General features: G+C 42.5%; 1 protein-coding gene and 1 long non-coding RNA gene across 4 annotated transcripts; both read right to left on the bottom strand.

Annotated features, from left to right (window-relative positions):
* Positions 1-423: 423 nt before the first annotated feature.
* Positions 424-8,697, bottom strand: PDP1 (pyruvate dehydrogenase phosphatase catalytic subunit 1). 3 transcript variants are annotated; one of them, XM_069005133.1, is made up of 3 exons: positions 8,563-8,697; positions 8,109-8,143; positions 424-5,013 (listed from the first exon to the last, which is right to left on the bottom strand). In XM_069005133.1, the coding sequence occupies exons 2-3, from the start codon at positions 8,137-8,139 to the stop codon at positions 3,362-3,364; spliced, it is 1,683 nt and encodes a 560-aa protein (XP_068861234.1). In that variant the 5' UTR covers positions 8,140-8,143; positions 8,563-8,697; the 3' UTR covers positions 424-3,361. The 3 variants fall into 3 exon arrangements, with proteins under 3 accessions (XP_068861234.1, XP_068861235.1, XP_068861233.1); XM_069005134.1 differs by lacking the exon at positions 8,109-8,143; XM_069005132.1 differs by lacking the exon at positions 8,563-8,697 and having other exon boundaries at positions 8,109-8,554.
* A 1,357-nt stretch (positions 8,698-10,054) lies between these two features.
* LOC138105974 (uncharacterized) lies at positions 10,055-14,695 on the bottom strand. The gene is made up of 3 exons (XR_011148840.1): positions 14,587-14,695; positions 12,632-12,767; positions 10,055-11,210 (listed from the first exon to the last, which is right to left on the bottom strand). It is a non-coding gene; the product is annotated as an uncharacterized lncRNA (long non-coding RNA).
* Positions 14,696-15,142: the final 447 nt, after the last annotated feature.

Raw genomic sequence — 15,142 nt, 5'->3', positions numbered from 1 at the left:
ACTTTTCTCCCATGTAAAAAGTGATACTGCGAGAGGAAACTGCCTTAAGTTGCACCAGAGGAGGTTTAGAGTGGATACTAGAAAAAAAATTATTTTTTTGGCCAGGCATTGAGACAGGATGCCCAAGAAAGTGGTGGAATTACCACCCATGGAAGTATTAAAAGAGCCCATGTAGATGTGGTGCTTTGGGACATGGCTGAATGGTGGACCTGGCCATGTTAGGTTAACAGTTGGACTCAATGATCTTAGAGGTCTTTTCCAACCTTAGTAAACTGAGAATATAGAAGTTACCACAAGAGTAGTTGTAAAATACTGCCAAATACAATGCACATACCACTGAACACAAGGGAACAGAGTTAACAGAGCCTTAAGCTCAAAGTACAGGTAACAGATGTCCCACTCCTCTCTTACCTAGTATTACTGGTAAACTGACACACTCATCTAGAACAGTTTTAAAGATTAAGGTGAAGCTTGTGTTTACTGTGAAGATTCAGCTATCCTCCCTGGTTGAACCACAGTTGCAGCTGTGAAATCCTTATTTGAAAAAGTAATCCCAGCATCCCCTCACATACACAATAACCGTACTTTCTACAATGCAACACTGCAGAAGACAAGGCAAATGTGCCCTCAGCCTGTAGCTCACCATCAGCTTGTTCTTACCCCAATTTAATCTGCACATATTTTAGACTGTTTATGAAATGCTGTACTGCTCTTTACAAAGTACAGTACACAGCTTTAAGATCTGAAATGATGCTGCTTCCTCAGAAGCACTGGCCCTGAAGGTACTCATGAGGTGCTGGGAACTGAGACGTGCAGTGATACCGATGTAAGCGTCTGAGCGTTGCTGCCTGGGGGAGGCAGCACCCTCATGCCTGATGCAGGGTGGCATTGAGCCTCACAGTGGCATTGAAGAGCTCTGAAGTTCAATTCTCAGTTTGTTTCCATTTATACTTCACTTTCATTGGCCATCTGATATATTCATAACAGGGGACACACAAAAGAACAAAGTCCCAGCAGAACAGATATCACATTCTACATCAACTCAATACACGTGGATTTCTGCATAATTGATCATTTTATTGGAATCTGTTAAAAGATGTTTGTTCACATCACCTGTTCAGCAGGCAGTTATGCTGCTTCTGTTCACTGCATACATACCGAGCAAGTCTCCAAGCAATATATAAATATTGTCTGACCCCATACTTAAGTATCTTTACTACAAAAAGCAGCTTTTCCTCAATGAAGTTGTATCCATGGGACCAATGTGCATTTCTTCTAGCTATGACTTGTACCAAATCTGTATCAACAACCATAGGTTAAATACATCAATGCATGTTAATAGAGCTTTAACAGTAAAAAAAATGTAAGAAAGTTAAATACTGCAACAGCTGAGATACATACTGCATTTGAATGATAGAACATAGTCTGTTGACCTAGTTAATGACACAGTCACCAAAACACAACATACAGAAGCAATGTCAACAGCCAGTACTTGTCTAAGCATTTTAGAGTTCCCCTTTTCCCTTCAAATAAAGAAGGGTTGTGCACATCTTGAATGTGAACTTAGGTATCATTAACCTTACAGCAGTATTGAAGCTGATAAAGGTTAGGTAGAGACACACTAAAGCTGCAGGCCACTGAGTACACATAGCATTTGTGAGTTTGAGAAGCCAATGTTTACTATAGGACAGGGTCATTGTTCAGACTAAGTGCAGCCTATGTAAGAGTAGCATTAATTGGCAAGACACACTTAGTAGAAAATGCCACTTTAGAAACCTAGCATATTTCAGTTAATTGAGTAAAGTGTTGATTTAACTAGCTATAATGAGGGCTAGGGAGGTATTTTAACTGAAACACCTTGGTAAAGTGAAATAAGCTGACTTATCATTGTTCTCTAGTACCCAGGAATAAAGGTAAATGCATTCTCTCTGTCATCAAAGACTAGTATTTCAGCAGGCATTTCAGTTTTTAACCCAAGGGCAGGTTAAAATAAATCTGTATACAATGTAACATACCTAAAATAGATGCAATGATGACCAATTAGCTGTCAGTCTCTACTTTTACTATTACAAGCCCAACAATTTTGACACACAAGTATAGCCAATCTTTTAAGTTCAAATTCAACCATTCCAAGCCAGAGAGACCCATTTCAGAGATTGCTCTGTGATAGCATTCTGGACTGTAAAAACATGCATATACCAGCTGCCCACAAACACACAACTAAAAGAAGTTGCTAGAAATAGCCACTGAACATACACATGCATGCCAGTGAGTTTCCCAATTAAAATGCTATTTACAAGCCATACTTCAATTTTTTGTAATTTGTAGTTTTCAACCCAACTTACACATATGAGTTCAAGTGAAGGACAAACAATACAACCTTTTGAAATATCCAAAGTGAAAATGAGTGCAAGTGACAAAGCTAGAAAGAAGTTAGCAATGATTTCCTGGTCTTTTCAGGTGAAAAATTATTTACTAGATAAGCAACACCAGAGAGGGGTGGAGTCCATGAAGGACATAACCTTTAGGAAAGCAAACACAGCCTCAACCAACAATACTGACTTTTTGAAAAGTCTGAAAGTTTCTTTATACTGAAAACTGAAGTCCTCCACAAAGTTATCTGGTATCTTGCTGCATGTTGCAATGTTATTGCCCTACAAGTTGTGCAGAAACCCACAGCAAAGTATTAATGCACAAGAAATTTAGAAGTTACCGTGCATAAGATATGATTAAGCTGTATCAGAATCTCAGGTATTGATTATGGCTTAGACCTGCATTGAAAGTCAACACTTAGACAAATATCCTTGCGTGGATGACATTGTCCATATGAAAGTGAGACAACTTTGCTACACTGAAGACTTACATGGTTAAAGTGACCTTTTGCTTAGAAGAAACAATAGACAATATATTCACAGATAACCATTGCAAGAATTAGCCCTGTAAAAAATTCAACAATACTTTTCATTTAAGTGTATATATTTGCAGATATTTTATAAGCAAGCTGTTTCTTGAACAGCCAGATATTTGATAGTTAATTCTTTATCCTACTTCCTCCCTCATCCAAATTTGCCAAATTCAAGACATTGTTTTAGCAGCATTCATGAAATCAATAGTGCAAAGCTGTTATAAAAACCTCTCTTCCCAAGCTATGACACACTTCAAGTTTTGTATTAGGTCAATAGCACTTCCCATGTATTTAGAGCTCTGGGGAAAGGCAGGAACAATAGATATGCTGAATCTAGCAAGCAAACAATTGTTTGCCAAAGGCTTTTTTGTATTTTATTTTTGGGTGGATTTTTTTTAATTTGCTGCTCATACTGGCCCTTGTTACAACTTTGGTAACTAGTTCACTGCATTAAATTCACAATTCCTCATTTTGATATGCACCTATAACATGTGAATTGAACTGCACCACAATAATTGTAATGTCATCTCTATACATCCGAGCCAGCTCTTCAGGAAGACTAAGCATCTTGGACAGTCGCTCATGATCCACTGTTCCAAACTCATTGTTACCCACTGCATGACGTATCAGGTGAGTTGCTGCATTCTGATCTTCAAATACTGAAGAGATTCGTGCTCTCCTTTCTGTTAAGAGACCATGCATCTGTCCCAAAGTTACCTTATAGCCACCAACAGCTATTGGCTGTTGGTGATGAACACCAGTGAGGTACTCCCCTACAATTCTAGCTACATCTTGCCTGTGCATTGTCTCCCACAGCCCATCTGTGGCCAAAACCAGGAACTTATCCTGTGGCCGTAATTTGTGATGTATGACTTCTGGTTCAGCTGTGAGGTATGGGGGAGTGTAATAGTTTGGAGGAATAAACTTTGTATATTCATTGTCATTCAGCTGATCTGGGCCTGATTCTATTACTCTCTTTTGCAGTTCAATACTCCATTTAAACTTTACGTCACCAAAAGCTCTGAAAGGCATCAGGAGACCCAAGAGACGATCTTGTTTCACAAGACTTTTCTCTTCAGACTTTGGATGCTCCATTTTCACACGTTCCACTTCATGTTCATTTTGTGCATTGTGGTCATAGGACAAATTAACTGCAGACCACGATCCATCTTCTTCCTGAACGCCAAGCATTGCCCTACTGTCACCTGTGTTTGCAATGTGCAAGTCGACACCATCCACATGAGCTACACATGCAGTTGCACCAGAAAATGCTACTCGCAGTACTAGGTAGTTGAGAAAAGAGTTAGGATCTCCTACTTGAGCTTCCAAAGAAATATCATTATCAAGCCTCTTAAAGGCATTAATTAAAGCTTCTCTAACATCAGTAGTCTCTCCACTGTTGAGATCAATCAGCTCCTGCCAGTAAGTTCTTAGACTGTTGAAGTAAAGCTTGGAAGCCTCTTTGCTAAAATAATCATTGGGATGCTTGTGCCACTGTAAAATGGGCAAGAGAGCTCTGCCGCTCTCCACAGCATTTTCTATTTCAAGTAGAGTCTCATGAGGTAACAAAGAGACAGCAATGTAGTAAAACAATCTTTCACTGACAGCTTGAGCACAAGCACAGCCTGCGTGGCCATCAAACACACCCAGAAGCATCCCTCTCGTCTGTAAACAAGTGGCAGCACTTCTCCGGTCCTCTATCGGAGCATTAGCAGGCAACTGGTTGCTATCGAAGCCAAGAACAGAACTTACATTTTTACCATCAAATTCTGGGACTTTGAAACTGTATTCATTTGCCTTCAGAATGCTGTTGACTTGTGGAGGGGTGAGGTAAAACCTCTGTGGTGTAGAAGCATAATCCCTTGTGTGAATAAAGTGATTAAAGTGCTCCTTTGGCCTATAAAGTGCCGCAAATTTCTTCTGCGGTGCATATCTGAAGTGACTGTGAGCAAAATGAGATGACAAACAACACAGATGTCTATGGTGGCAGTAACACGCAGTACTGCCTATCCTGCTAATCTCACAGTTACGAATCAATGGGAACAGATGAGCTGGTGCTGGCATGGCATCAGACAACAATGGCAGCCTGGAGCTTCGGACTGGAATTGCTGAAAGACAAGAGAACAACTATGCTTAGCGGGACAGCTAACAGATTATTTTTCCCTAGAATTCTGTTAAGATGTTTACAGCTCCTAACCAAGTTGCTTATTATATGGAGTTCATAGCTTCAAAGGACTTGACAAAAGAAAGGCATTACAAGGTGCTTGTTTATAGACACTACATTGGGTTGTAACCAAAAAGCTATACCATACTTCAGCACAGGTATTTTGGCTCTTATACCCAACTCAGATAGCAGGCAGGAAGTGAAAGCATCGCCCAGACAGTCAATGAAGCTTCAAACAACTTAGCACAATGGTTAGCATGGAGCACTCAACATAATTGCCACAGGACTTTTACAGCTATGTGCTTCCCTGGTGATTTCACAGCTGACAAACATGGCACACAAGGAAGAAAACTCTTTCTATAAGCCGGAAGAAGAGAAAGCATCTAACAGGAGGACTCAAGAAACAACTCTGAGATGACATACAGTGAAGACTGTTAAGACAACAGAAGCAAGCAGTAGGTGATAGAGAATGGATATTCTTTACACAATCAGAAGCCAGTAGCAGGTTTTGTTTCTTCTCCCCCCTTTCACATGTAAAACTTCAAACTTGTGTGACATATACAAAATAGCCACAGCAATCTATGCAGCAACTTTCTATCTTAAGATATAAGTACAAGAGTTAGAAAGGAAATAATACATATTTCCAACAGCTACTCCATCCCAGTAAATTTTAAGATTACAAAGCACTTTAAAAAGCTACTCAATTGAAGGACTGTATGCAAATTATTTGCTTCCATGTCTAGAACACAGGCTTGCACGATACTCTAATTCAGTGTTAAGATAAACCACTAGTATCTGAAAAAATATTCTACTGCTACTTGCCACATCTAAAAGCTTTCCTTACTTTTCACTTCCCTGAAGAAAGAGTATGCTAGCATACTCTTTCTTGTCCCCATTTACATACCAAATCACAACATCAGTGAGAGGGCCTCTCAAAAGCCTTATTCACTATGCCTCATTATCAGGAAGTCTTTCACAATGTAATACTTGAGAAACAATTCCAGAGGGGAATGGAGTTGAACTGTGCCTTGTGTGAAGTACACACATTTAAGGCAAATTCAATTTTCTCTTTTATGATCAAGTTTCATCATAAAAGCTTTTTCTCAGAAAAGACCATTAGAAAGCTTACTGCAGTCATAAGTATGAATCTATCAGCACTGCTAAATGTCATACTGTTTTACTGAAGAAATGGATACTGCTGTGTTATGCAAGGTGCTTCAGCTACTAAATGGATTTTTCAGCCAAGCAGGCACACCAGTATTTCAGATGAGACTCAACCCCACTAAAATAGGCAGCAAGCCCAAATACTCAGTCTAAAGGATCATACAACATAGGAGAAATTGCATTTTGCAATCACCCATAAGCTTTCCATAGCTTCAGCCATAGGATTCTGATCATCTGGACCAGCTAAGAAGTGTCTGGAAACATATGAAGCTTTACCCCATTCTCTCTGTTTCAAGAACGGGAAGCAAGTCACATTCTTACCTCCAAGCTTGTTTGTTCTTTTTAAGTAAACCAGATTGGAGCCCATTTCTCTGTTACATGACATGTAAGTGCTGAAAGCAGAGCAGAATTCATATTGCTATCACTCCACTGACTTCCCAGTATTAGTGAGTGACTGTTGTATGTTGACAAAGACTCTCCCGAATCTCCCACTGACAGCTGTGAAGACTGAAGTTTTCTGTTGTGCAGGTACCAGGAAGAGCTTGGGCTGCAGTCCAGACACCGAGCAGCAGTGAATTGGCCCAAGCTTCCAGATGCATACTGAATTTATGTTAGCCATTTGCTTCTCCAGTCCAGGCTTCACACACACACAGCACGACAGCAGTAGACTGCAACTCTAAATATAGATTTTAAATTCTATTCATTGCCTTCTAATTATATGGGAGCTATTTTGGTAAGTTATGCATATTTCTTCACGTGACATTGAAAAGCAACAATTTTGCTTACAGAACAGTAAGCTTAAGGTTCTATGGATGTGCCTGGCCTACAGCAGCACCTCAGTTTCAGTACTGGTCTCCCATTAGACTCCCACCGAATCAAGTTCTCCTGACTGCTCAGCATTTGTGTTCAGTGCTGACCCACAGTGGTGCCTCAACTGTTCTGACAGTTTTGTTGGTCCATGATGTAGCAAAAATACAAATGTATTGCTGCTGTAACAGTTCTGCAGTGCCAGCAGAGAATATTTTGCTGATTTTTAATCATTAGTTTATCAAATGTTACATGAAATCCAAGAGAAAGTAGTAAAAAGTTGGCCTCCCATTTTCCCTGGCTCTTATCATTTTCAGTAAATCTGTGTCAGTTTAAGAGATCAGTCTGTTTCACATACCAGATTCAATAATTCCAAGTTGATTAAGTAAATGCATAATTCCAAGTGTCCAAACCTGAACAGAAGTTAATCTCTCCCATTCACCCCCACAACACAGATGCCCCAAATATAACCAGACACTTCAGCTAGCCTTTAAATAATTAAGATCCCAAGATCATTATGGTGATCAAAAGATGGCAGAGAAGAAAAAGAAGTAGAAATTTTACAGTTCAAGCAAGATTCATTAAGATATTAGAATCAATCCAGTGTAAACACCTCCCCAAGCCCAGAGCAGGGTACAAGTGTTATTTTTCAAACTGTAAACATATTATGACCAATAATGAGTCAGATGGTCAACTTAGGGGTTTTGTAGTACTACACTAAAAAAATAGAAAAGTGTTCCACTTTTCTTTAATAAAGGCTCGTTATAGCCATTCTATAAGGGCTAATTGACACTGCACAGACAGGTTCCTCCAAAACACTGCGCCAAAGACACCCATGGCTTCAGGTAAAAACACTTATTCGGGTGCCTTTCCTACACCTGACAAACCTGAATGAGCCAGCTGGAGAGGACGGGGAGGTGGGGGAGGAGGAACAATAAGCATTCAACACAAGCAGCACCGTTAATCCTTCCCTTCGGCTTCAGCCCTCAGGCACAGCCCAGCCTAGCAGCCCCTTCCCAGGTCCCATCCGACCCCCGAGCCCGTCGCTCCACGAAGGGAGATACATACCGATCCGCCTGGGCCCAGGACATACACACATTCTCCTGTCACAACATGAAGCCGCCAACATCCACAAAGCAGAAGCCCGGGGGCGGGGGGAGAAGCAAGGCAGAGAGTTTGTTAGAGAAGACGTAGAGCTCCGGCACGGAGGTGGGACGGCAGACAGGAGGAGACACGCACACACAGCCCTTCTGCGGGCGCACGGCGCCGCTACTGCCGCTCGCCCGGCGATGGGACCGAGCCAGCTCCGCAGGGACCGCCCGCACCCGCCGCCCGCCCGGGCACCGAGCCGGCCCCGCTCTCCCTTCCGGCAGGGCGAGGGGCAGGGCCCGCTCGCGCTGCGCGCCGCCGGGCGGACACGGCTACCCGCTCAGGCACTGCGCGGCCCCGACATGGCCGCCCCTCCCCAGCTGCCCGCCCGCCTCCGGCACGACCACCTCCTCCTCCCGTCCCGGGCACAGACCTGGGCCTTTCCCGGGCGGCTCAGGGAGACGGGTAGAAGGACCGTGCGGCACAAGAAGAGAGGCGGGTGGAAGGCCCGCGCCGCCCCGAACACAACCGCTGCTCCCAGACCCCCCGACAGCCACCGCCTCACGCCCGCCGCCGCCGCGCCTTATAAAGGGCCCTGCAGCGCGCGGCGCGCCGCCTATTGGCTGCCGAGGAGGGCAAGGCGGGCACGTGACGCGGAGGCCGAGGGAGAGCGCGGGGGGCGGGAGGAGGAGGGGGCGCTGCGTGCGCGCGCACCGCGCAGGGGCGGGAAGGCGCGAACGCGGCGGCGGCGCGCGGTGTGCCCGCCCCCTCCCCCCGCGGTGTGCGTGAGGGGAGGGAGAGGCTCCCGGCGCGCTTTTCCGAGTGGGAAACCGGGCCGTGGGGGTTTCCCTCTGAAATGTTCGTGCAGGGTCTTTAACAGGTACGAAGCACGTTAACTCCAGAAGAGACCGCTAAAGTCTGTTCCCTAAGCCGGGGACCTTTCTGCCCTGAAAAAGCCCCTCACATTCCTTCGGTCAGGAGTCCAAGTCACAAAACTGCTGACTGTTACGGAGACCGAATATGGGAAAATGTCTAAATTTTGTTGGGCATATTGGCATTTACTCTGAATTCCTTTTAAAGAATGGTGCTCTGGTGTGTTTTTCCCCCCTTGAAATGTTCGAGTTGACTTGAACAGTCACAAAGCATGTTAACTCCTCAAGAGACCACTGAAGCTTGCACTGAAACGTGGGGTTTGGTTTTTTTTTTTTATTAATTTGCCCCGTGGAGTTTTGTCTTCTCCAGAATCCCTCCAGACAAAGCAAGCTGCTATGGAGTGCCAACGACCAGGGACCTGTCTGCCCTGACATCGCCGCCCTGCTGCCGACACTGCCAGCAATGAATGGTTTGAGGGCAGTAGCTGCGAAGAAGGAGCAGCCCTTCCCTAGAAGGGCAGCAGCTGCCTGTCGTTCCTGCCGGTGCGGCAGCAGCAGTAGCCTCCTTTCCCTCCCCCCTCTTAGTTACTGTCCTGTCCCTGTTCCACATCTCTACAGCAACACTCAATTTTGCATGTGCTTCTGAGACACTCTGATCCAGACTTGCTCGTCATGTACATTTCTGAATATGGAAAGTATATAAATTCGACAACATTTTGATTTCTTTGATCATCTCTCTGTTTATAGATGCCTGTGCTCTCACGCCTTACTATTTTTCACTATGTCCGGGATGCCCGCTTTGCTGTGTGTTGTGGACAGCAGATGTTAGCAAGCCTCGGGGTGTTGCAATTGAATCGCGCCGCAACCCGGCCAGGAGACACTTCAGAGACAGAGTCAGAGACGTGGGTATTTGCTTTATTCAGCGTGCCGGGTGTGTGGGGATCGCTCCTCCAAACACACACACCTGGTGCTCTCTACAACACAGTATTAAGGGTTAAATTATGAATATTCATCACATTCCTCGGAACAGGTGTGGTTAAACAAATTATTTCTCAGAAGTCATTAGCATATGGGCCACGCATGCGCTGTGTGTCCTGGTGGTTGCGCTGAGGAAGGCCTCTCCTCTTCCTCGGGGGTCTTTTCTGATGAAGGCCAGTAGTCATCCTCTCAGTGAACTTTTCACCTTTCTCCCTGGACATGCGTAGTCCTTTGAGGAATGATTCAGCAATCTCTGAGATGGTCCTTGTCCCCTCTATCTTGACAAGATTAGGATGAATTCGGCTTCTCAGGCTTTGTAATTAACATCTTCTGTCTGAACTAACATTTGCTGTCTCCCAATAGTTAACTTGTGCTTACATGAGTTAGTTATTGACTGCCCCTTCTTCACAATTAGTATTCCCTCAGTAGCTGTAACAAAACATAGATTTTGACTATACTTATGTATTTACTCAGTTGGTAGGATGTGTACAGCTGTGTACCAAAATCAGGAGAAGAAACAAAGGAAAATCTGCACATAGTGCCCAGAAGACTCAAGAGCTCTACTTGAAATTAAGAGTGTGGAAAGTACTGCCCTGTGACCCTCTGTGTGAAAACCAGCTAGAAAGATAAAACGATGCCATCCTTAGAAATGCAAGTCTTTCATGGTAGTAGTTGAAAACACAGAGTATTAAAATTTTCATTTATTGGTGTTCTGGGTGACTTTTGAGACATTTATTTGTTTATCCAGAATGGTAAAACATCATCTTCTCTTTGAGGCTTATTTTAGAAGTGAAAAAAAAAGGCATCTGACAGACACTACTGTACATTAAAAACTTCATTAAACAGCATTGAAAACAAATTATTTGCATGCCTTTTTAACGGTAGCACATGGTTAAAAATAGATTGCCAGAATGTGCTGAATCAACAACCATTTACATAATTTTCTATTTGCAGCAAGAATGACTGTAAAGCCCCAAAATTTAGAAAGTTTCTTATAGACTATGTAAAGGGGCACTATCATGGCACCTTCTCACCGTGTCAGAAGCAAGAAAGCTGTGGGAAGACGGACCTCTGCCTGGGTGAATTTGAGTGATGGTTGTATGAGTAGACACACAGAAATGGACTGGGATGAAGTCACCACTGATCAGCTCATATTCCTCTAAGTAAGGAGTTTGTAGAGTGGCTTCATGTATGACTTCCACAGAGAATGTTGCTGTCCAGAGTTGCCTACCTAGAGAAAAAATTCCACAAAATAGTTAGCAGTTAGCACTTTTGGTCTTCAGAACATCTTGTGCCCATTAGTTCAATTCTCCATAATTTGCTGTGAAATTGAAACGTTAGTGGTACAACTCCTTGTTTATTTATTTTATTATCCCTTTATTCCTGGTTTAAGGCAGGAGAGGAGCTACTTTTAGAGCTGGTCTTGGAAGTTGTAGCTCCCTGTATCACAGTATCCTGTTGATATCTCTGAACTTTACACAAAATTTGAATTTTAAAACACTGAGTGAGAAAAGATTTTGGCCTTAGCAGCCACATATAAATCCCACAAATTAAAGACAAAATGCTAAAATTTGGCTGACATTTTGCTCCTCAAGCTGTGAGTTTGCTGGTGTGCTGCCAGAAGTTGGATGTTGCAATGTAACTGGAAAGTTAGATTTTCCTTATCTTCATCTTGCTGCTGCCAAGACCTTTTTGTGCACTTTGAGCAACGGTTCAATTTTGCTGATTCTAAAGAATAAAAAATGCTTTAATGAATAAAAACATATTGTTCCACATTTAACATTTTACACCAGAGATTGATGGAAAAGTAATTACTTGTAACTACTCCAAGGTATGCAATTCTCCATTTCCCTGGATGAAAGGATTATCAACAGAGTGTAACAAGAGCCATCATTTCTTGTCTTACTGTGCCTGTTGCCAGTAGTGGCTAATTCTGCACTGCAGAACCAACAAGCAGCTATGCATTATCACTGCAGCTAAAGTGCTGCAGTACTTACCCTAACACACATTTCCAAAAAAATACATTTCCAGAGAAACTCTGTTACAAATCATCAAAATCCATTTTAATTTGAAATCAAGTGTTTGTAATAACCTTCTAGTTTAAATAGATTCTTGTGCCTAATGTATAAAATTTGATTCATTTTTATTGACTAATTTTTACTGCAAGTTAGTTCAGGAGCACTGGGTAATATTTCACTTGTTTTTATATCCCCTGACTCCTTAACATTCTTCTGATATCCTTGCACACAATGTTCCAGAAATGCTGTGTTTCTCCTGTGCTTGTTGAAAAGAGCAGCTGCTCATTAAACCTGTCTTAAAACTGAGTGCATGGATCAAACACTTCCACTTGGCATGGTGCCATACCGATCTGAAGCGGGGAAAAAAAAGGCAGAAGAGTCATATAAGTTTTGAGAGCAGAAAGAAAAGCCTAACAAGGGAGAAAATAAGGGAAACAAGCATGCCAGGTACTGAATAAACAGGAAGGATTGGGCAGGACTAAACTGCGTTCTCTCCTTTCCTGAGAGCACTACAGAAGCAATGACAGCAGTCTGAGTATGCTGTTCCACAGAGAGCAATTTATTTTTAGCAGAAATCAGGAGCATTATGTGGCAAAAATAAACGTGTCAGTAGAGCGCAAAGCAGATGGAGTACCTGCGAACAGCAGTGCCTGGGCTCTTCAGTCTGCTTCAAAGGGAGAGTTTGGTTGTGCATTCAGGTGTTCTGCTGCCCTCTCAGGGAGCGTTTGCTGTGGGTGGTGTATCTGTCCTCCCTCAACACAGCTGGGTTTCTGAGTATAGTGAACATTTCCAAAGTTTTACAATGAGCCCTGCAAAAGGGGATTTTTAAAGAACGTCTAAGAGTATCAACTTTAGAGTAAACCAGCAGCACTGAGCCACGATTCATTTATCCCCTGCCCTTTCTAAAGGCAATTCCAATGGCGAATCACAGACAATTGCTTTCAGTGGGTATTTTGCTGTCACTGTGGGATGCACAGATAGTTTAATTTATTTTGTCTGCCCTGGAGGCCCTTTGTATCTTCAGTCTTAATTCCTTTCCAAAATGAAGCAGTGGGTCTGATTCATTCAACAGTTCAGATTCAACTTCCTAGACTCAGAGAGTAATTGAGGTCAGACAGGACATGCTGAAAGCAGGGACACCTTCAAAGCTAGGTAAGATTGTTCAGGGACTTGGTCAATCCCGTTTTGGACATCTCTGAGGACTGAGGTGCTCCAGTCTGCATGGGCCCCAGTTCTAATACTTCATCACTTTCATTTTTAAGATTTTTAGTTTTTAGTTAATTAGAATTTTCCTTGTTAAGCTTGTATCTGTTGCTTCTTTCCCTTCAGGACTTCTTTGTACCATCCTATATGTTGATTTTCATCTCATGAGCAGAGAATTAAATGCATTTTTTTCATTTGGTAGTTGTTGTGCACTAGTTTGCGCTTTTCACCTTGATTGGTTTATCAGGGTCTGGTGTCCAGTTTGGGGAATAGAGCATTCTAACTTGATGAAGTAAAGGAAATTCTGTAGCAAAATAATTTCTTGGCCAGCTTCAGGAATGATACTTAGGACATTATCAGTGGCTGGCTTTGAGGAAGTAGTTTCAGGATATCAGGAAGTTGGATCCAGCAACTACCTCAGTTCTGAAGGGTCTGATCCCTTTTCCAGCTGTAGTTCATCATGTGCATTTTTCATATTTCTTTGTTACAGTCATTTAAAAAAGTAACTACATTTGCAATTATAATGGCTGCCATGCAAAAGATTCAATAGATTTCAGGGGAAGTAGTGGAGATTAAAACTGGGAGGGGAATCTGCCTGCATTTTTCCATGCAGAGAATAGCTTACACTTTTCAACAGAAAAAATATTGTTTACCTAATGCTGCTGGAACAATGATATCCTGGGTTCATTTTATCAGATATGATACCCTCAAATAAAAGATTGCTCAGAGGCTGGTAATTGGATACAGCCTTTTGTCTTTACTTGAGGTCACTGGAGTCAAGAAATGGAAAGCCAGTGGATGGTCTATAGAAACAGCTGGCTTATTTGAGTTGAGATCTTTCTATGCAAATGTGAATCTTAAAGACTAATAATTTCTCCAGCAATGAGGAAGAGCAACCAGTGCCAATTACTAGAAATACTGGTGTTACTGTCTTAGCATGAGGGGGTAATTTGAAGTGAAAAGTAGTTATGGAAGATAAAATTAGAAATTTTGATTTAGAACCAAGAGTAGGCTCTGAACGAATCTCTTAGATGTCTTGGGGTGCAGGGTTAGATCAGGTCACATTTCCACGTGTAACAAGGAAGTTTAGAAAGAATACCAAAGTGACCTCCTCTCATTCCTATTTGCCTTTCTCAGTTTAGCCTTACCTAAATGCTGGGAAAATAAGACCTTGTATCCTTTGGGGTTTATAGTTGATGAAAAAAATATAACCATTTGTTCTTTTTTTCTGTAGAAAAAAGATGAGTTAGGTTACTGGTTTCCTTGGTGGATAAAGAGACTTATTTTCTCAAGTGACCCCATCTACATAAATATTTATGATTTACTTTATACTATATGTTTAATTTATCTTTTTAAACAACAAACCAAACATGTATTTGTTCTAACCTCTTCCCTTTCCCTGACTAGATCCAGTATCCTGTTCTTCCAGGCAGGTATCCTAAACAGAAGGTTACAGAGCCTCATTTGCTGCCTCTGAGCCAAGGAGTGGTGGATTCCTGTGTGAGTGACCAGTCTTCACTGCACGGTAAGGCACTGCCCTTGCCTCAGCTGACCTGCAGCTAGACAGTAACAGGACTCACCTGGGAAAAGAGGCAGTGGGGAATTAAGGTGACAATTATACCAGCCTTTTACATTAAAAGCTTTAGCCACTAGGCTGTTACATGCTAAGATAGGAACAAGCAGAAGGAGCAACACTGTGTCATACAAGTGGAGCTGGAGCTTTGTTTATGGTATTCAGGAAGTGGAGGCAGCCAACTCCCTCTGAGAGATCCTGGCCATCTCAGCAGAACAAAGCTGTGCTTCTGTGCCAGGCTTTTAATCAAAAGAGAAGGCCTGACTGTGACCAGTTCCAGCAAGGCTGCTTTAGGGCTGTTTCTTGTCTTGGGGAATTTTTTATAATGTTGTTTAGGGATCCCCGCTCTAATTTTGCCCTGCAAAAGCA

This window comes from Aphelocoma coerulescens, chromosome 2 (genome assembly GCF_041296385.1).
Source record: "Aphelocoma coerulescens isolate FSJ_1873_10779 chromosome 2, UR_Acoe_1.0, whole genome shotgun sequence".
Lineage (NCBI taxonomy): Eukaryota > Metazoa > Chordata > Aves > Passeriformes > Corvidae > Aphelocoma > Aphelocoma coerulescens.
Note: the sequence above shows the minus strand (reverse complement) of the source record. Positions and strands in the feature narration are given on the sequence as shown.

Bases quoted from the DNA above. Each gene is read 5' to 3' on its own strand.
- PDP1 (XM_069005132.1), bottom strand. From the start codon at position 8,169: ATGTTGGCGGCTTCATGTTGTGACAGGAGAATGTGTGTATGTCCTGGG. The intron at 5,014-8,108 runs GTATGTATCTCC...CTTGTCTTTCAG, and splicing joins TCCTGGGCCCAGGCGGATCG to CAATTCCAGTCCGAAGCTCC.